General features: G+C 41.0%; 1 protein-coding gene across 1 annotated transcript in view; it reads right to left on the minus strand.

The window, feature by feature from the left end:
- Window positions 1-21,449, minus strand: part of abi3bp (ABI family member 3 binding protein) — a 181,688-nt gene that overhangs the window by 52,168 nt on the left and 108,071 nt on the right. The window contains exons 31-45 of the mRNA XM_062974809.1: window positions 21,264-21,344; window positions 18,732-18,800; window positions 10,082-10,192; window positions 9,891-9,971; window positions 9,696-9,776; window positions 9,501-9,581; window positions 8,731-8,811; window positions 8,105-8,185; window positions 7,240-7,308; window positions 6,398-6,439; window positions 5,828-5,899; window positions 5,637-5,684; window positions 4,988-5,056; window positions 2,990-3,037; window positions 513-587 (exon numbers count right to left, since the gene is read on the minus strand). Of these exons, the coding sequence (XP_062830879.1) occupies window positions 513-587; window positions 2,990-3,037; window positions 4,988-5,056; window positions 5,637-5,684; window positions 5,828-5,899; window positions 6,398-6,439; window positions 7,240-7,308; window positions 8,105-8,185; window positions 8,731-8,811; window positions 9,501-9,581; window positions 9,696-9,776; window positions 9,891-9,971; window positions 10,082-10,192; window positions 18,732-18,800; window positions 21,264-21,344 (1,089 nt within the window). The remainder of the gene's footprint in view (window positions 1-512; window positions 588-2,989; window positions 3,038-4,987; window positions 5,057-5,636; window positions 5,685-5,827; window positions 5,900-6,397; window positions 6,440-7,239; window positions 7,309-8,104; window positions 8,186-8,730; window positions 8,812-9,500; window positions 9,582-9,695; window positions 9,777-9,890; window positions 9,972-10,081; window positions 10,193-18,731; window positions 18,801-21,263; window positions 21,345-21,449) is intronic.

The following is a 21,449-nucleotide window of genomic DNA, read 5'->3' on the forward strand; positions in this document are numbered from 1 at the left end:
TAAACCCTAGAAAATGACTACGTGTACTGAGGAAAACAAAAAACCTAGCACGATATGTATGGAAATGTATTTTACACAAGGCATTACAAGAAAAATGACTTACACAGTTGGCCAAACATGTGATTTGAAAGGAAAAACATTGTTCTGGTTGCTAAGCAGTGATTCATCTATTTTTATATATTCAGTTGGCATGTTTGTTCCACATACTCAACAGATAAGAAAAAGAATCAACAAAGATACATCTGGCTGTTATTTTTGACTAATCATGCACATCACTCTTCAAATATTTTAATAAAGCTTTTATGTGCTTGGGTATGTGGCATTGTGGGGAGTGCTGCATATGGTAAAAAGCTGGAGATTACTAAAGTGTCCCTTTTCTCACTGGGTGGAGAAATTTTTGTAATCATTTGTTTTCAACCTGCTTATAGGTCTGTGTAGGTCAAATCGTTCCTAATAAAAGAGAACGATTCAATATTATTTTGCATAAACTAAAGATATGAATGAATACTTACTAGGTTTGGTTCGCATTACACTAGGGCTGGGAGATGTTTTTAACCTGGCAGGAACTCGACTTGTTTCTTTAGGAGCTGAAACAATTAATCACAAATCCTTTTAGTATAATTTCGTGACCACAGTGCTGCCAAAAGAAGCTTCAAACAAAGATCCATTCTACAATGGATATGAAAAAACAATACATAGAGACTAACAGTGACCATGAGCATGCTTAATGGAGATGTTGAAATCAAGGTTATAAATGTTAGTATAAAGGCAATGATGTAGTGAAAGGCTTGGAATGTCACATTCTAAAAATGTTGTATGAACAATAATTTGAAACAGTTGTGAACAGACATGGCAGGCCATTTCAGGTAATTTTTCATGCAATTGGCTTTCAGCAGCCCATTGGAATTTTGTATCCTTTCTTTGAACAGGTCATGCTATGTCATATATTACATATAGTTTTAGAAATCCTTTCTTAATTTTGAAAGCAGTTTGTTGTGAAGGTGTGTTTGTTGGTTTTACTATAACTACAGCCCCTTCCAAACTGCTGAATAAAATCCCACATTATCTGCTTTGAACTGGAATATATGGCATTGTGGACTCAGATAACCCAGTTCAAAGCAAATATTGTGGGATTTTCTGCCTTGATATTCTGGGTTATATGACTGAGTGGAAGGGCCCTACATTTCTCCTGCCATGGTCTAAGATAAAAACTGTCAATATAAGCTATTATTAGCTCCTAAGTAGTTTTTGAGAGTAGGGAATTTTTGGCTGATTTATGGCAAAAGATTCTATCTCCATTCTTGTATATTTATTTACCATATTTGTACCCCACCTTTCTCAACCCTGAGGGGACTCAGAGTTCATCAGAACTATATTGTAGTTCTGATGAAATTTAGAGTTATTGATGCCAATTAGTAATTCAATTAAGAAGACAGACACAGGGCTTATCTTCACTAGTTTTTAAAAAATCAGTATTCAGTCCAAATCTGGCCCTTGCAATATTTTTGACGCATGGCAGTTTCCAGTAAGAATTGAGCATTTTTTGCCTCTAATTTGACTTAGCTTCACTGAGTAAAGCCAACACTGAATTGCCCTGAGCCCCCTTCGGGGTTGAGAAGGGCTGTATATAAAAACCACAAAATAAATAAATAAATAAACAAAGTAAGGATATACCCCAGAATTTGAAGGATGGTTTTGTGGCCATCTGGATTACTGGATCAAGTCTTTTTCAGACTGATCCATTGTCCACACACACACACACTGATGTTATTATCCTGCCCCTGTGCTGATCAATGCAGGGAAGGGGATGGGTGTCTATATGTCATCACCACCTCTTTTTGTCAGCCATTAAGCTCCTTGTGAGTGCCTGGACATCATGGCCGCCTCTGTTACGGTCAGAATGGGGAGCTTACATGATTAGCAAGCAGGACAAGGTTGGTCTATCTCCTGATTGTGCAGGTTCCCCATTATGACTTCAATAGATGTGATTGAGAGCTCTGTGGCTGATAAGAAATAACAGCAGTGGTAACACTGATGACAAGAAGTTGCCCCAAAGGAGCTAATGTGTTCTGTCTGAACACCAGTGTGTCTGCCTGCCTGGACACCAATGTGGCACCACAATGCCTTCAGCCTGGGGTATGGGGCCGACAACACAGTCAATCTGAGACCAGACCAGATCATAATGCTCCAGACTGACCCCAGATTAAATTGACTGGTGTAGACAAAGCCATAGTTGCTAAGGCTGCATTCAGCAATCTCATTTTAACTCAAGGCAAAGCATTTAAACTCACATAGACCCTTAAAAAAACCTTGAAAAGAATTGTATGAAGTCTTGTGCAACTCCAAGACCTTTGCCTGGTCCAGGATCCCCTTTTTCATGTACCATTCTCTGACTAGGTTAGGGCCAGACTTTCTATAAAGAAAAAGGCTTTTTTGTAATAGAAAAGCAAACATTCCTTCATTATGATTTCACATGCTATGCATCTTCTTGTGGAATTTCATTTTCTAGATCTAGCACAGTAAAATGCTATGGAAGAGACATCAATAGGTAAACTAAAAGTGATGATATAATTTCCAGCATGTTACAGACATGGCATGCAATTTTAGCTAGTTTTATTTGAAAAGGAAAACAAATACAGTAGAGTCTCACTCATCCAAGCCTCGCTTATCCAAGTTTCTGGATTATCCAAGCCATTTCTGTAGCCAATGTTTTCAATATATTGTGACATTTTGGTGCTAAATTTGTAAATACAGTAATTACAACATAACATTACTGCGTATTGAACTGCTTTTTCTGTCAAATTTGTTGTATAACATGATGTTGTGGTCCTTAATTTGTAAAATCATAACCTAATTTGATGTTTAATAGGCTTTTCCTTAATCCCCCCTTATTATCCAAGATATTCGCTTATCCAAGCTTTTGCCGGCCCGTTTAGCTTGGATAAGTGAGACTGTACTGTATAACCATCCATAATTAAAATGTTTTTACCCAGAGTTGATTTTGGCTGCTCCATTCTAAAGGTAACTGGTTCCATGTCTGCATAAATAATATTAATAAATAAAAATACCAAAATTGAGTTTTAATTTTGTCAATCATTGTGACAGCTAAGAGAAAAAGGATTATTGACCTTGACATTATATATTTGTCTTCTGTAGTGGTAGGAAAGCATCTTCTGGATAGGTTGCTCTACCTCATTTACTGCTAATATTTTTAATCAATAAGGGTTGTCTAATATAACAACAACAATAACAACAACAACAACAACAACAATAACAACAACATCTCCCTGAAGGGTCTTGCGGCGGCTCACAAAAGCACTCCAAAGTGCAATACACAAAAATACACAATACATAGCATATAAACAATGACAACTAATTTACACAATGATTTTGCATAAAACGACACATAAACCCATGTTACTAAGATTTAAAGACTCCGCGCATGAGAGAGCATGAGATCCGATAGCCATCACCAGCCAATTTCTTAGCATTAATTTGGGAGTTCTGAGTGAAATATAGCAGTTTACAGGAGAGGATCTGATACAAATGATGACAGACAGTGATCTAAGATCAATTCGTGAACTATGCAGTTCATGAACTATTTCTTCCTGGGTGATAGAGGAGAACAGAGAATAATCCCCGCCTTCTCAACTGAACAATTCTTGGGGTCAAGGATCTATCAGAGAATCAAAGCACAATTGCCACAAAACAGGAGAAAAATCTGTTCATCTTGCAATTTGCTAGTGAATCAAAGATCCACTACCAGATATCAGTCCAAATGCAATATCACAAGGTGAAATAGCTTTGTCATCTGCATAGTCCTTGTCATCTGACTCAATGCAACTCTTTCTTTAAAGTCTCCTGATCATGCTCACAACTAAATTTAAAAAGGTGCTTGTGTTGCATCATTGTAAAACAGGAAGCATTCAGGAGGAGGAGGAAGAAGAAGAACTGCAGAAGTAAGACCATGAGCAAGAGGAAGAGTGGGAGCTAGTAGTAGTAATTAGAGTAAAAGGATGGAAAAGTCAGCTGAAAGTAGCAGCACACAACTTAAACCTAGTCAGAATTGAGGAAAAACTTTCTTCTCTTGCTAAGGAGATATTCAGTTCAACATTATTCATTAAAAATATTGCCTGTTTGACTGACTGGAATAGAGCAACCCATCTAAAAGATGTCATCTAGATGGAAGTCACTCTCAATTAGTGTATAACTCAACTAACATGAAGACGTCACCCAATCAACTTCAAGTAAAAGTTGAATTTCATTCCACATGTGTGTCCTTTGGCTACTACTAATAAAAAAGGGCAATGAATATGAACATTGTTTCAAATAGCCATAACAGGATGAAACTGCAAATGTAGTAACTACAGGATCTCTTTCATTATATAAACAATGAATATTGGAATTGTATTATAATTTCATTAATATCTGTTTATTAGCAGGGAGGACAGTTGTCAGGGAGATAAAATTAGTTTATACAGTAGGATCAATTGACAGCGATTTAGATCCCCCCTAAGATTTGTCATAATTGAAAAGATACTAGCAAATTAAAACCAGTATGAGTATTTGCATCCATCAGCTTTTCTAGGCTGTGTCATATGGGATATGCTCTAGAAATGTCAATCAAAGCCCATTAGAACAATCAATTTTCCAGCTATTATTTATTTATTTACCACATTTATATGCCGCCCTTCTCACCTCAAATGAGATGCAAGGTGGCCTTAAAGATAGGCAATAATTCATTGCCATATAAAACAAAGGTAAATTAAAATAAGCAATTACATTAAAAACATGGAGTTAAAACAGCTTAGAAGCAACATTTAAAACCCACACAGTCCAAAAAACTATCAATAAATCAGATTTTCCAAGATAAAGCAATACTGTCTTGAATCTTTAGGAGAAAGAAGAAAGTATATTTTAAGCTATAGCAAAATAGGTTTAAAATTAAAACTGATGGACTCATTCAGAGAAAGCATAAGGAATTTACCAGGCTTAGTTTGTGGCACATCAGTGATTAACCAGTTTTTAGGTCTGGTAGACATAGGAGGTCTCTCTTCTGAAAATAAAATAATAAATTAAATTTATAACTGAGATCATTGTTCAGAAATCTGGTTCTGGTATCAATGAACATAGATACTGTTCAAGAAAAGTACTAATCCCCATTATAGATTAAGGAGTAGGGAAGGCAAAGAATTGAATAGGGGAAAAAAGAGTTCACTCTATATGAAGATTAAATATTAAGTTGTCTACCCATGAACCAGGGAGGTCCCGGTGGCGCAGTGGGTTAAACCACTGGGCTGCTGAACTTGCTGACCGAAAGGTCAGCGGTTTGAATCCGGGAGCGGAGTGAGCTCTCGCTGTTAGCCCCCGCTTCTGCAAACCTAGCAGTTCGAAAACATGCAAATATGAGTAGATCAATAGGTACTTCTCTGGCGAGGAGGTAACGCCGTTCCATGCAGTCATGCTGGTCACATGACCTTCGAGGTGTCTATGGACAATGCTGGCTCTTCGGTTTAGAAATGGAGATGAGCACCAACCCACAGAGTTGAACACAACTAGACTTAATGTCAGGGGAAACCTTTACCTTTACCCTACCCATGAATAAGCATAGATAATAATATCATATGATTAATTACCTGTTTCTATCTTTGGTGGATCAGTTTCAAGGACAATTGGTTCAATAACTGTATAGACATAAAACAATATTTTTACTTAATCGTAAAGTTTCTTGTTCTGTATTTGTTTAATGTACTTTATTGATGTAATATATACACAGGATAATTAAAATAAATAAATAAAATATATGTGATAATATGAAAAAAATTACCAGGCTTCGTATGTAGCGGATGAGGTGTCATCGTTGTTTTGGGACTGTAGATGTGTTCCTTCACTTTGGGAGCTGAAAGAGAAAACACAGTCCAGAATAGTTAAAACTTCTATAGGCTTGGATTTTGCATTTTAGCTCTGGAGGTAAGGTGAAAAAACAAAAGCATGCTGTGGATATATAAAGGCAGACATACACAAAGAGTTCAGAAGGAAGAATTGCCTTGATACAAGCAAAAGAATTAATTTAGGTAGATTATGACATTCATGACAGCTTCTGGAATCCAGCTTTAAAGGGTAATGTGCTGCCTTCATTGCAGTGTAATGTGGCAACCTCCAGCTGCTTTCAGAGCTAACAAAATCGCTGTGCAAGGAAAGGAAAAACAACATTGTGGGAGAAAAAGAAACAAAATGATTAAAGTGCCAAGTGATCAACATACCTAGAGAGAAGATGAATTTTAATGGGAAAAAATGGATGATGTTAGATGATCTTGCAGAAGGAGAAAATGGAAATAGGCTTCTGATATAAGAACATGTAACAGGAAGATCAGCCAGATCACCAGAAAAACTTTACCTACTATTGGAAGTTCATTGCTAAACGTAACAGGTTCCAAGACTGTACCAGAGAAAAAGGGAACTATTAAAATGAGGAATACCTTGCTTAATGAACTTAACTATTACATTAATTAAAATACAGAATGAAAAACAGATCATTCCTGGAGCAAGAAAACGAACAGCTGGTGCCCACGTAGGGTAAAGAACTTGCTTTAAGTTGGCACAGAGTCACTGAAGTCAATGAAATCATATTATTTAAAACTAATCACTCAGGTTTACTAGTATATAGATTAGGAAGTATGCAATAAGCAAAATTGTACACTTGTTTGCTTTTGTCAATCATCAATTTGGCCATTAGCCTTTGGTAGCAAGCAGATTAACAGTGATACATTAAGGGCAGCGAAAATTGAGATGAATATGAAAAAGTGACTTCAGAAAGAAACAAGGGAACATCTAGGCTCCTTCTACACTGCCATACAATCCAGTTCAAAGTAGATAATCTGGATTTTATATGGCAGCGTAGAAGGGGCCTTAGGTGATATCTTTGGAAAAGTAACTAGCTTTCAGTGTAATTTACCTTGCAGAGTTTGGCGAGTATTAAATAAATTAAAATATATGTGCTGATCTGAGCTTTTTAAGAGGTAGATTTGAGGAAAGATTTGACTGGAGGAGGTGTACCACCTGCTATAGCCATTTATATTATTGGCTAATACCTTCATATAACACAGTTAACTGTATTTTCATTGGTAAACAGCGCTCTTCCATCTCTAAGTTGGCACTGTACCCCACCAGCAATACATTGTAACAAGTGATGCATCACAGAAGGCTTTATCGGAATCATTTGCAAAAACACATAATTACCAGAATCAATAAATGGGAGTTCTGTTGTTGTAGGTACTTTAAAAGAAAAATTATCTGCTTCAGCTGAATCTGGGGAAAAATGAAATCATTCAAGTGTCGGTGAATTGAAGGGCATTTTTATATCTCTTGCTGTAGAATATATCTCAAATTCTGCTCACATTTAAGACTTTATTTGTATGCACATTTATTTTGAAATAAGTTTTTTTTGCCATCAGTGGGCTTAATTTTCTACCAAGTGTGTTGCTTTTCAAAGTACTGCAAGACTAATTCCACATGTTCAAATGGGTGTTGAAATACGACACATCTCTCAATGTCATCAATCAAATGTCTACTAAAATGCAGGTATGACAACAATATGGGAAATTTTCTTCAAGTAGTAGAGGACAAAAAGTTTCACAGGATATGCCCAAGACCAAGTATATGCCTAGCATCCTTTTATCTGCGTCAAATCTCTCTTCCTGGCTTGGCCATGGAAACCCACTGGATGGCCTTGGGCAAATCATACCCTCTCAGCCTCCAAGGAAGGCTAGGGCAGAATCTCTCTGAACAAATATTGCCAAAAAAGCTTTATAATATGGCTATCTTAAGTTCAGCATAAGTCAGAAACAACTAGACAGTATACAGCAATAACAATATTCATTATTCAGTTTACAGCTGCTACCCATCTAAACTAAAAACAGCACTGGCCCTACTTCCTTGATGATTTTGAGGGTCTTCTGCTTTATAATATCCTTGACACCTTTCCAAGTGTCTATCTGGAATGTATGCATAATTTAAAAAATGATTTTTCTTGTTCACAATAGAATGTAGTAATGTATTGCTTAGCACAGATAACTAAAACATATTTTTTTAAAAGTTACTCTACCAGGTTTGCTATCTTGTACTTCTGGCATGATATAGTCAGGCTCTTTGGGCTTAGAAGGAATGGAGCTTGATTCAGAAGAAGCTGGGGAAAAGATCCAGTCCAGAATCAATTCATGCTGTACTGGCAGCAAAATAAACAATCAAACACACTAATGTATTGTTTAGAGTATATTATTAGAACACATTTTTAATAAGTTACTCTACCGGGTTTGCTATCTTGTACATTTGGCATGATATATTCAGTTTCTTTAGGTTTAGAAGGAATATAGCTCATTTCATAAGAAGCTAGAAAGAGAGATCCAGTCCAGAATTAATTCATGTTGTACTAACAGTGAAACACACACACACACACACACACACACACACACACTAATGTACTGTTTAGTGTAAATAACTAAAACACACTTTAAAATAGTCTACCAGGTTTGCTATCTTGTAATTCTGGCATGATATAATCAATTTCTTTAGGTTTCGAAAGAATAAAACTCGATTAATAACAAACTGGGAAAAATGATTCAGACCAGAATTCATTCATATTGTACTGACAGTGAAACAAACAAACACCCACACCCACAAATGTATTGTTTGGCACATATAACTAGAACACATTTTAATAAGTTACTCTACCAGGTTTGCTATCTTGTGCATCTGGCATTATATAGTCAGTTTCTTTAGGTTTAGAAGGAATATAGCTCGTTTCATAAGAAGCTAGAAAAAAAAGATCCAGTCCAGAATTAATTCATGTTGTACTGACAGTGAAACAAACAAACACATACACACACAAATGTATTATTTGGTGCAGATAACTAGAACACATTTTAAAATCGTTTGTCTACCAGTCCTCCGTGTCCTTATGCCAAAAAAGACCAGGGAGGCAGGCACACAGCACCTGAGAGCCCTCTGAAGCACTCTCATTCACTGAGAGCGCTCTCATTCATTGAAGCGCTCTCATTCACTCATTCACCATTCAACCGGCATAAGGACGGTGCAAGCGGCCTCATCCTTATACTTGGAGGACAGCTCAAGGAAGGCACACGGTGGCTGAGAGCCCTCTGGAGCACTCTCAGCTATCACCTGTCTTGCCCTCCTCCTGGCAAGAGGACAGCCCGAGGATCAGGGGAGGAGGATCGGGGAAGTTGTTGCAGGTCCTGCCTTTCTCTTGGCATAAGGATGAGGCAAGCAGCCCTGTCCTTATGCTGGGAGGACAACCTGAGGATGACCAAGGCCCTGGCCTGCCCCCTCCCAGGCCCTACACTTGCAGGCCTGCCCTGTCCAGCGCACAAACAACTCCCCTCTCTCCCAGCCAGGCCCACAATGTGGCCCTAAGGCAAAAAAGTTTGCCCATGCCTGGGGTTAAGTGCATATAACAAGAACACATTTTTAAAAAGTTACTCTACCCGGTTTGCTATCTTGTACTTCCGGCATGACATAGTCAGGTTCCTTAGGTTTAGAAGGAATGGAGCTTGATTCATAAGAAACTGGAAAAAAAGATCCAGTCCAAAATTAATTCCTACATACTGGCAGCAAAACAAACATATTAAGGTATAGTTCTGCACAAATAATTAAAAGACATTTTAAAAAAGTTACTCTACCGGGTTTTCTATCTTGTATGTCTGGCATGATATAGGCATGTTCCTTAGATTTAGAAGGAATGGAGTTTGATTCATAAGAAGCTGGAAAAAAGATCCAATCCAGAATTAATTCCCACTACACTGACAGCAAAAGAAACACACGAATGCATTGTTAAGTGGAAATATCTAAAACACATTTTTAAAAAGTTACTCTACCGGGTTTGCTATCTTGTACTTCTGGCATGATATAGTCAGTTTCTTTAGATTTAGATGGAATTGAGTTTGATTCAGAAGAAGCTGGAAGAAAGGCCCAGTCCTGAATTAATTCATGCCGCACTGACAAATGAGCACACTAATGTATTGTTTAGCGCATATAACTAGAACACATTTTTAAAAAGTTACTCTACCAGGTTTACTATCTTGTACATCCACTCTACCAGGTTTGCTATCTTGTACTTCTGGCATGATATAGACAGTTTCTTTAGGTTTAGAAGGAATGGAGCTTGATTCAAAAGAAGCTGGAAAAAAAAGATCCAAACCTGAATGTAATCACACTGTACTGACAGCAGAACACACAAACACGCATACATCATGTATATAATAATAATAATAATAATAATAATAATAATAATAATAATAATAATAATAATAATAATAACCCCCCCCCCCCAGGTGCCAAATGGCCAAACAATAAAGTGTCACCAGCCAGAGGCCTAGAAATATCTGGGCATATTACAGCTGGACAACATCAAGCATGAACATGTGAAGACTGTGGTCAATAAAGAATACACACAAAGGGTCAGAAAAATTCTCAAAAGCAAGCTCAATGGAGGCAACACCATCAAGGCCATAAACACCTGGGCCATACCTGTCATAAGATATACTGCTGGCATCATAAACTGGACACAGATGGAACTGGACAATTTGGACAGAAAAACAAGAAAACTCATGACCATTCATCATTCACTGCACCCTCGCAGTGATGTTGACCGGCTATATCTGCCTAGAAGATCAGGGGGCAGAGGACTCTTACAAGTAAAACAAGCAGTCAAAGAAGAAGAACACGCCCTGGCAGAATATGTAAAGCAAAGTGAAGAACCTGCTTTGAAGTCATAGAATCATAGAATAGTAGAGTTGGAAGAGACCTCAAGGGCCATCTAGTCCAACCCCCCGCTAAGAAGCAGGAAATCGCATTCAAAGCACCCCCGACAGATGGCCATCCAGCCTCTGCTTAAAAGCCTCCAAAGAAGGAGCCTCCACCACGGCCCGGGGGAGAGAGTTCCACTGCCGAACAGCCCTCACAGTGAGGAAGTTCTTCCTGATGTTCAGGTGGAATCTCCTTTCCTGTAGTTTGAAGCCATTGTTCCGTGTCCTAGTCTGCAGGGCAGCAGAAAATAAGCTTGCTCCCTCCTCCCTATGACTTCCCCTCACATATTTGTACATGGCTATCATGTCTCCTCTCAGCCTTCTCTTCTGCAGGCTAAACATGCCCAGCTCTTTAAGCCTCTCCTCATAGGGCTTGTTCTCCAGACCCTTAATCATTTTAGTTGCCCTCCTCTGGACGCTTTCCAGCTTGTCAGCATCTCCCTTCATCTGCGGTGCCCAAAACTGGACACAGTATTCCAGGTGTGGTCTGACCAAGGCAGAATAGAGGGGGAGCATGACTTCCCTGGATCTAGACGTTATTCCCCTATTGATGCAGGCCAAAATCCCATTGGCTTTTTTAGCTGCCGCATCACATTGTAGGCTCATGTTTAACTTGTTGTCCACGAGGACTCCAAGATCTTTTTCGCACACACTGCTGTCAAGCCAGGCGTCCCCCATTCTGTATCTTTGATTTCCATTTTTTCTGCCGAAGTGAAGTATCTTGCATTTGTCCCTGTTGAACTTCATTTTGTTAGTTTCGGCCCATCTCTCTAGTCTGTCAAGATCATTTTGAATTCTGCTCCTGTCTTCTGGAGTGTTAGCTATCCCTCCGAGTTTGGTGTCATCTGCAAACTTGATGATCGTGCCTTCTAACCCTTCGTCTAAGTCGTTAATAAAGATGTTGAACAGAACCGGGCCCAGGACGGAGCCCTGCGGCACTCCACTTGTCACTTCTTTCCATGATGAAGACGACGCATTGGTGAGCACCCTTTGGGTTCGTTCGCTTAGCCAATTACAGATCCACCTAACCGTAGTTTTGTCTAGCCCACATTTTACTAGTTTGTTTGCCAGAAGGTCGTGGGGGACTTTGTCGAAGGCCTTACTGAAATCTAGATATGCTACATCCACGGCATTCCCTGTATCGACCCAACTCGTAACTCTATCGAAAAAAGAGATCAGATTAGTCTGGCATGACTTGTTTTTGGTAAATCCGTGTTGACTATTAGCAATGACCGCATTTGTTTCTAAGTGTTTGCAGACCACTTCCTTAATGATCTTTTCCAGAATCTTGCCTGGTATTGATGTGAGGCTGACCGGACGGTAATTGTTTGGGTCGTTCTTTTTTCCCTTCTTGAAGATAGGGACCACATTCGCCCTCCTCCAATCTGCTGGGACTTCTCCTGTTCTCCAAGAACTCTCGAAGATGATTGCCAGTGGTTCTGAAATAACTTCCGCTAGTTCCTTCAATACTCTTGGATGTAGCTGATCTGGCCCTGGGGACTTGAATTCGTTTAGAGTGGCCAGGTGTTCCTGGACAACTTGTTTCCCTATTTGGGGTTGGATTTCCCCCAATCCTTCGTCCATTCCATGTTGCTGAGGTTGAAGATGGCTTTCTTTTTGTGAGAAGACCGAGGCAAAGAAGGCATTAAGCAGTTCTGCCTTTTCCCTATCCCCTGTCACCATCACCCCATCTACTCCTTGCAGTGGCCCTATCGCCTCCTTGTTCTTCCTTTTTCTACCAACATAAGCAAAAAAACCTTTTTTGTTGTTTTTTATGTCCCTGGCAAGCCTGAGCTCATTTTGCGCTTTAGCCTTGCGAACCTTTTCCCTACAGGAGTTGGCTATACGTTTGAATTCTTCTTTGGTGATTTCTCCCCTTTTCCACTTCTTGTGCATGTCACTTTTGAGCTTTAGCTCAGTTAGAAGTTCTTTGGACATCCATTCTGGCTTCTTTGCACTTGTCTTATTTTTCTTCTTTGTTGGCACTGTTTGCATTTGCGCCTTGAGTATTTCACTTTTGAAAAACTCCCATCCATCCTTAACTCCCTTGTTTTTTAATATCGGCGTCCATGGAATGCCGCTCAGTAATTCCTTCATTTTTTGGAAGTCAGCTCTCTTAAAGTCCAGAATGCGTGTTTGACTTGTCTTAGTTTCAGCATTCCTTTGTATTGCAAACTGCAGGAGCACATGGTCACTTGCCCCTAAGGATCCAACCACTTCAACTGTATTGATCAGGTCTTCCACATTTGTTAAGATTAGGTCAAGAGTTGCTGATCCCCTTGTTGCCTCTTCTACCTTCTGGACCATAAAATTATCTGCAAGGCAAGTGAGGAATTTGTTGGACTTTGTACTCTTGGCTGAGTTTGTTTTCCAGCAGATATCGGGATAATTGAAATCGCCCATGACTACTATATCTCTTCTTTGTGCCTGTTTGGTCAGCTGTTGACAGAAGGCTTCATCAAGTCCTTCATCCTGACTCGGAGGTCTGTAGTAGACACCCACGACAAGATCTTTTTGAGTCCCGGTTCCCTTGATTCTTATCCAGATGCTTTCAAGCTGGTTTCCCGGATTACAGTCTTGCATTTCTTCTGCAACGTAACTGTTTTTGACATATAAAGCTACTCCCCCTCCTCTCCCCTTTGTTCTATTTATGTGAAAGAGGTTATAGCCCTCAATGGTTAAATTCCAGTGATGGGAGTCATCCCACCAGGTTTCAGTGATGCCTATGACATCGTATGTGTGGTGCTGTGCTAGGAGTTGGAGTTCGTCTTGCTTATTTCCCATGCTCTGAGCATTGGTGTAAAGACATGTAAGCCCCTGTGACCTCCCCTCGAACTGTTTATTTGGGATTATTGTGCTCTCTGTACTTGGTCCTTGCTGTGTTTGTGCAGCCCTCCGTTTAGCCTTACGGCGGTTCCCTGTGGTCGTGGGTAATATAGTGTTCGCCAGGCTGTTGTTCCCCTCCCCCAGTGGATTTAGTTTAAAGTGCGCCTGATGAGGTTTGTGAGTCTGTGTGCAAAAAGATGTTTTCCTACTTGTGTGAGATGCACCCCATCGCTTGCCAGTAGTCCATCCTCTTGGAAGAGTAGACCATGGTCAAGGAAGCCAAAATGCTCCTCTTGACACCATTTTCTGAGCCAGTTATTGACCTGTACTATTTTTCCGGCCCTTGTAGAGCCATGTCCTACAACGGGGAGGAGGGATGAAAAGATCACATGTACATTATACAGTTTTAGCTTTGTTCCCAGAGCTCGAAAATCATTTGTGATCTTTTGAAAAGTATGCCTAGCGGTGTCATTGGTACCTACATGAATCAACATAAGGTGGGGAGGGTGATGGGGCTTTAGGAGCCTGCTGAGCCTCTGAGTGATATGGTGTATTTTTGCCCCCGGGAGGCAGCATGTTTCTCGAGCCATCCCATCTGGTCTGGAAATGATGGCTTCCGTTCCTCTAAGGAGGGAGTCACCTACTACCAAGACCTGTTTCCTTTGAGGATTGACAGGGTCCCTTTTGTGCAAGACAGTGTGTATGTCCCCTGAAGAGTGTTTCTGTTGAAGTGAATCATGTAGGTGTAAAGTGTTGTCCTCCTCCTCAACATCCCCAGTGCATTCATCAATGACAATCCATTGAGATACATCCGAGAGCCCATTACTCTCCCAAGGATGTTCCTGTTGCTCCTGGTCTATGATTGGGGATGGAGCATTTGCATGATTACATAAGTGTGACTGTGGTGATGCACTGTCCCTGTCAGGGCTATCCCCTGCGCATTGATCCAGGATGGTCCACTGAGTGGTATCTAAGAAACTGTGGTCCTCCACAAGATGTGTTTCCTGATTGTATGTTAATGATGTAAGAATTTCAAATCTGTTGTGTAAATGCAGCTGAGCAGAGGAGTTCTGTGGAGGCTGCCTGGTCCTGCGTCTCCTTCTATGGGTGACCTCCTTCCAAGCCTGAGGGTTGTCTACCTTTGAGTTGATCTCCCCATAAGGTTCCTGATCATGGTCTTGGTGGTGTTGGTGTGATGCAGGCTGCAGATCTACAGCAGCGTGTTGTGCAGTGTCCAAGAAGAGCTCGAGTGCCTGAATGTCCTTAAGGGTCTTAATACGGTGCTCGAGCTGTTGGATCCTCTGCTCCATCAGAGTCATCTGTTTGCACTTGGAGCAGATGTAGTTGTCTAGTTTTTGTGTGAAAAAGCGGAACATGCCACAGCTGGTGCATGTGATGGGAATGTTTTGCTTTTGTTGCATCTCTTGGTGAGCGTGGTGGCCAAGTGGGATCTTTGTACAGTTAAGTAATATGCACGAACTTTATGTGCAGACTGCAACAAACCACGTCTTTGTGTATTTGTTTATGTTGCTTTGTTTCCTGTATGTACTGCAAAGGATAGTTAGTAAAGGTGCGACACTGGCAAATAAAGCTTTCCCAGAAACTCAATTAACAGGGGACAATGCCTGCTGTCAATCAACTTAAGTACCTGGCTCTCTTTCAACACAACAGTCACACAACAGTTAGACTTTGACCACAGGAGCCAAGCCCAAACTCAGTTTAAAATCTTAGCCAAATCTTAGCCAAATCCTACCTGAAGCCAGGGAGCAAAAATGTCCTCCTGCTTCCTCTGCTTCTGCGAGAACCAACTGCCCTTCTGGGATCAGGCTCTGGCAGAAACTCACACTGGCAAATAAAGCTTTCCCAGAAACTCAATTAACAGGGGACAATGCCTGCTGTCAATCAACTTAAGTACCTGGCTCTCTTTCAACACAACAGTCACACAACAGTTAGACTTTGACCACAGGAGCCAAGCCCAAACTCAGTTTAAAATCTTAGCCAAATCTTAGCCAAATCCTACCTGAAGCCAGGGAGCAAAAATGTCCTCCTGCTTCCTCTGCTTCTGCGAGAACCAACTGTCCTTCTGGGATCAGGCTCTGGCAGAAACTCACACTGGCAAATAAAGCTTTCCCAGAAACTCAATTAACAGGGGACAATGCCTGCTGTCAATCAACTTAAGTACCTGGCTCTCTTTCAACACAACAGTCACACAACAGTTAGACTTTGACCACAGGAGCCAAGCCCAAACTCAGTTTAAAATCTTAGCCAAATCCTACCTGAAGCCAGGGAGCAAAAATGTCCTCCTGCTTCCTCTGCTTCTGCGAGAACCAACTGCCCTTCTGGGATCAGGCTCTGGCAGAAACTCACACTGGCAAATAAAGCTTTCCCAGAAACTCAATTAACAGGGGACAATGCCTGCTGTCAATCAACTTAAGTACCTGGCTCTCTTTCAACACAACAGTCACACAACAGTTAGACTTTGACCACAGGAGCCAAGCCCAAACTCAGTTTAAAATCTTAGCCAAAAATCAGAAACTCCTCAAAGCACAGCAGACAAAAAACCAATGCAAGAAAGCCACACTACAAACTAGAGCTGACAGCTGGCACAACAAAACATTGCATGGGAAGTTCCTTGACAAAATTGAAGGAAAAGCTGATAAGGAGAAGACCTGGCTCTGGCTCACAAACGGGACCCTGAAGAAGGAGACAGAAGGCCTGATCCTTGCAGCTCAGGAGCAAGCCATCAGAACAAATGCAATTAAGGCCAAGATCGAAAAATCAGCTGATGACCCAAAATGCAGACTGTGCGAGGAAACCGACGAAACCATTGATCATATCCTCAGCTGCTGTAAGAAAATTGCACAGACAGACTACAAACAGAGGCACAACTATGTGGCCCAAATTATTCATTGGAACCAGGACCGGCCCGAGGAAATTTTCGGGGGTGCGCAAAAATTTTTTTGCGCCCCCCCCACCGCGCCGTGGGAGGCGTGGTCAGATCTGGCCCCGCCTCCCACACTGCGCGCGGGTGCCCTGACCCCGCCCCCTATGGTGGGGGTGGCACAGGAGGAGTGGCCAGACCTGGCCCCGCCTCCCATGCTGTGTGCAGGCGCCCTGACCCCACCACCACGCGGTGAAGGTCCAGCTGCGGCTTGGAAGGACTGGACTCCCGCCACAGTCTGGCTGGGACAGGGCTGGCCACGCCTCCCGCGGCAGGCACCCTGTCCCAGCCAAGCTGCGGCGGGAGTCCTTCCAGGCCATGGCCTGGAGGGACGCCCGCTGCAGCAGGCGGGCGCCGCGGGAGGCGGGGTGGGACTTGGCCACGCATCCCGCGTCGTGCGGCCATGCCTCCCGCAGCGCAGGAGGCAGGGTCAGGGCACTGGAGGTGGGGCCAAGTGTGGCCACGCCTCCGCAGCGCGGGAGGCAGGGCCAGGGTGCCAGAGGCGGGGCCAAGTGTGGCCCCGCCTCCCAGGGGGCTCAATAGCACCCCTTGGAACATGGTGCCCAACGTGGGGGCGTGGCTAGCGTCCCGTGTTGGGCCGGGCCTGATTGGAACTTATGCCTCAAGTGCCACCTCCCAGCAGCAAAGAACTGGTGAGATCACAAACCTGCAAAAGTATTGGAAAATGAGCACGCAAAGATACTGTGGGACTTCCGAATCCAGACTGACAAAGTTCTGGAACACAACACACCAGACATCACAGTTGTGGAAAAGAAAAAGGTTTGGATCATTGATGTCGCCATCCCAGGTGACAGTTGCATTGATGAAAAACAACAGGAAAAACTCAGCCGCTATCAGGACCTCAAGATTGAACTTCAAAGACTCTGGCAGAAACCAGTACAGGTGTTCCCGGTGGTGATGGGCACATTGGGTGCCATGCCAAAAGATCTCAGCCGGCATTTGGAAACAATAGACATTGACAAAATTACGATCTGCCAGCTGCAAAAGGCCACCCTGTTGGGATCTGCGCACATCATCCGAAAATACATCACACAGTCCTAGACACTTGGGAAGTGTTCGACTTGTAATTTTGTGATATGAAATCCAGCATATCTATCTTGTTTGCTGTGTCATAATAAAATAATAATAATAATAATAATAATAATAATAATAATAATAATAATAATAATAATAATAATCTGAAACAGCACATTAAGGAATGTTAAAATGGAGGAAAATATGATGCAAGTAAGAAAAAAGTGACTTCAGAAAGTAACAAGGGAGATTTACTAAATATCTAATGGATTGCGAAATAAAGCCATCAAACTTTCATGGGTAAGTCACAGTTTTATTCAGGCCAGTGATATGGAGGCCAGATGGACTTAACAAGATATTGGTTCAAATTTTTATTTGTGGCAGAATTCTAGTTGATGCTTTAAATACATGGCTTTCAGTGTAATTTAAATTATAGACTTTTGAGAAATAAATAAATTAAAATATTCATATTAATCTGAACTTTTAAAGAGGGAATTAGGGAATTTTATTTACAGGATTGACTGACCATCTAGTATAGGCCATTTATGTGCTTTTACTATTGTCAATGTAACGTTTCCGGATTGTTATGTGTTTATGTGCTTTATATGGTTTCTTATTGTAAGCCGCTCCAAGTCCCTTTGGGGAGATGGGGTGGGATATAAATATAGTTTATTATTATTATTTTATTATAACACAGCAAACAAGATAGATATGCTGGATTTCATATCACAAAATCACAAGTCGAACACTTCCCAAGTGTCTAGGACTGTGTGATGTATTTTCGGATGATGCGTGCAGATCCCAGTAGGGTGGCCTTTTGTAGTTGGCAGATTGTGATTTTGTCAATGTCTATTGTTTCCAAATTATTATTATTATTATTATTATTATTATTATTATTATTATTATTATTGCGTATGTTATTGGCTCATACCTACATAGGTAGGTAGCTATATAACAACAACATGTCAATGTTTCTGTTGGTAAAAGCTCCTCTATGTCTAGCTTTGTGCTCCAGCTTTTAATTTCCACTGTATCTTACTAGCAATATAATGCAATAAGTCACATCATAGAAAGCTTTATCAGGGTCATTTGCAAAAGCACATAATTACCAGAGTCAATAAATGGCAGCTTTGATCCCGCAGGTGTTTTAAAATAAAAATTATCTGCTTCAGTTGGATCTGGCGGGGAAAGAATGAAATCATTCATGTGTCTGCAAATGGAAGGGTATTTTTATATCTGTTGCTGTAGGATATAATTCAAATTATATGCATGTTAAATTGTGTTTACTTCTAAGCACACTTATTTTGAAATAAGTTTTTTGTCTTCAGTAGGGCTTGCTTCTTACCATATGAGTTGAGGTGTGTTCCACATGTCAAAGTGTATTCTACATGCCAAATGTGGGGTTGAACGTGTTCTTAAGATATGGAATGACTTTCAGTGTCATGTGTCTAATGTCTTCTAAAATTCAAGTGTGATAATTATACCAGGGATTTTCTTCAAATGAAAGAAGTTTCACTGGACATGTCCAAGCCCAAGTACATGCCTAAAATCAAGTATATAATCTTGGCTGAAAAGCATAAAAGTTGAGAAAGAAAATTGAGCTCTTTGGAATCAAACCACAGATCTATCTAATGCATATTTATGTTTTCACAATTTTTGAGGTCTGGAAGCAATACATGTACAATAGCACTCTCCAGGTAATGTTTCCTAGCAACTAGTCTCGTGCATTTGTATGGAATCGCTATCTGCTTCTGTTTGCCCCATTCTTATGGCTGTGTTTCCGGTTCTGTCGGCCATTTTAAAAAATGAGTGCATATCCGAATGAGTTTTTCCACCCAAGGTCCAAAAAACCCTGAAGATTTTTGTCCAATGGGTGGCAAAGTGCCAGGGCCTACATCCAAGCATGCCACACTCCTGGCGTCCAGTGCTCAGCTGTAGGCCCTATCAGACCCTGCCAGCTGGGCCTATGAGTGTCGAGTGTTCAGTGCTCAGCTGTAGGTCCTGTCAGCTCAGCTGTAGGTCCTGTCTACATCCAAGTGAGCCTAGTGTTCAATGATCAGCACTCGGCTGTAGGCCCTGCCAGCCAGGCCTACATCTGAGCGGGCCGGGCACCTGGTGATTGGCAATAGGTGCTTGGCTGTAGGCCCTGTCAGCCAGGGCCTATATCTGAGCATGTTCGGTGATTGGCACTTGGTGCTTGGCTGTAGGCCCTGACTGGCAGAGCATACAGCCAAGTGCATTGAGCATCGAGTAAGAGGTGCTTGGCGTGCCGAAAATCAGAGACGGTAACCGGGCCCATGACTACTAGCAACTGACAGTGGGTGCAATATATCCTTAATAGTGAATGTAATATATAGCCACCATGATTAGTAACCACTGATAGCTATCTCTCTGAAGTATATGTCTAATCACCCATTAAACCTGCCCAACTTAAAAACGAATACACCTTTTGACTGCAAAATTCAGGATTCTTATGAATCATGTATAATTCTTCTTTCTGTTTGCCTCAAATATTCTATCATCCAGTTTAGTGAAATAACTTCAGGTTCTATTATTATTGCAGGTTGAAAAAATCTATTTTCTCCATAACATTCAGCATTTATACATATCTCCCATAATCCACTTTATTCCTTTCTAAAAATGACCATTTTGCTCTTTCCTTTGTTCTACAATATTCTTGGTTGCATTCCCAGTATCCAGGCTATAGAAATTCCACATAAGCAGGCCGCCAAAGTCACCCAGAAGGCACAAGATACACTCAATGCAGTCCTCCCACTTAAATGAATTGAAGGCCAAATTAGGTATGATTATGAATGTGTCACTTTCTAGAGCATTTTTTTTATTTTTAACCACCAGTAACAGCTTCCCTCCCACATTCTTTGTGATTATGTTTAATAATGCGGATTTTAAAAGCCACGTTCTTCTTTCACTGAACTCACAATATTAGTGCCCTAGTTGCTGCTAGGAGGAAATCCCAGAAGTCATAGGGTTGGAAGAGACCACAAGGGCCATTCAGTCCAACCCCTGCCATGCAGGAACAGACAAACTAATTGGCTCTGAGTAGTTCATTTGCTTATGCTTACATGTGTGCATCAGGATCGTCAATGGGAACTGCTGGAGTGGAACATTTTAGATGCCCAACATGACCAAGGCATCTTAAACTGTAAACTATACAAAGCACACTTTTCGTCATATCTAGTTTATCATCAGAAAGTTTATCTGGAACATACACATTTTTAAAAAACATCACTTTCTTCACTTAGTAGTTTTCATTCATAATAATAATAACAACTTTATTTATATCCCACCCTATCTATGCATGGGGACTTAGAGCAGTTTACAACAAGTTGTGGCAAACATTCAATGCCGTACAATACTAAACAAAAAATGAACAAGCCAAAACCACCCAATTCCAAATCATACAGAATATCCCAGGAATGGGCAAACTCTGCCCCCAGGTGTTTTGGACTTCAACTCCCACAATTCCTAACAGCCCACTGGCTGTTAGGAATTGTGGGAGTTGAAGTCCAAAACACCTGGAGGACCAGAGTTTGACCATGCCTGCAATATCCACATAAGACACTGTACTAATGCATTGTTTAGAACAAATAACTAAAGTATATTTTTAAAAGTTACTCTACCCGGTTTGCTATCTTGTACTTCCGGCATGACATAGTCAGGTTCCTTAGGTTTAGAAGGAATGGAGCTTGAGTCATAGGAAGCTGGAAAAAAGATCCAGTCCAAAATTAATTCCTACATACTGGCAGCAAAACAAACATATTAATGTATAGTTTTGCACAGATAATTAAAAGACATTTCTTAAAAGT

The sequence above is a fragment of the Anolis carolinensis genome, chromosome 3, assembly GCF_035594765.1.
Source record: "Anolis carolinensis isolate JA03-04 chromosome 3, rAnoCar3.1.pri, whole genome shotgun sequence".
NCBI classification, from domain to species: domain Eukaryota; kingdom Metazoa; phylum Chordata; class Lepidosauria; order Squamata; family Dactyloidae; genus Anolis; species Anolis carolinensis.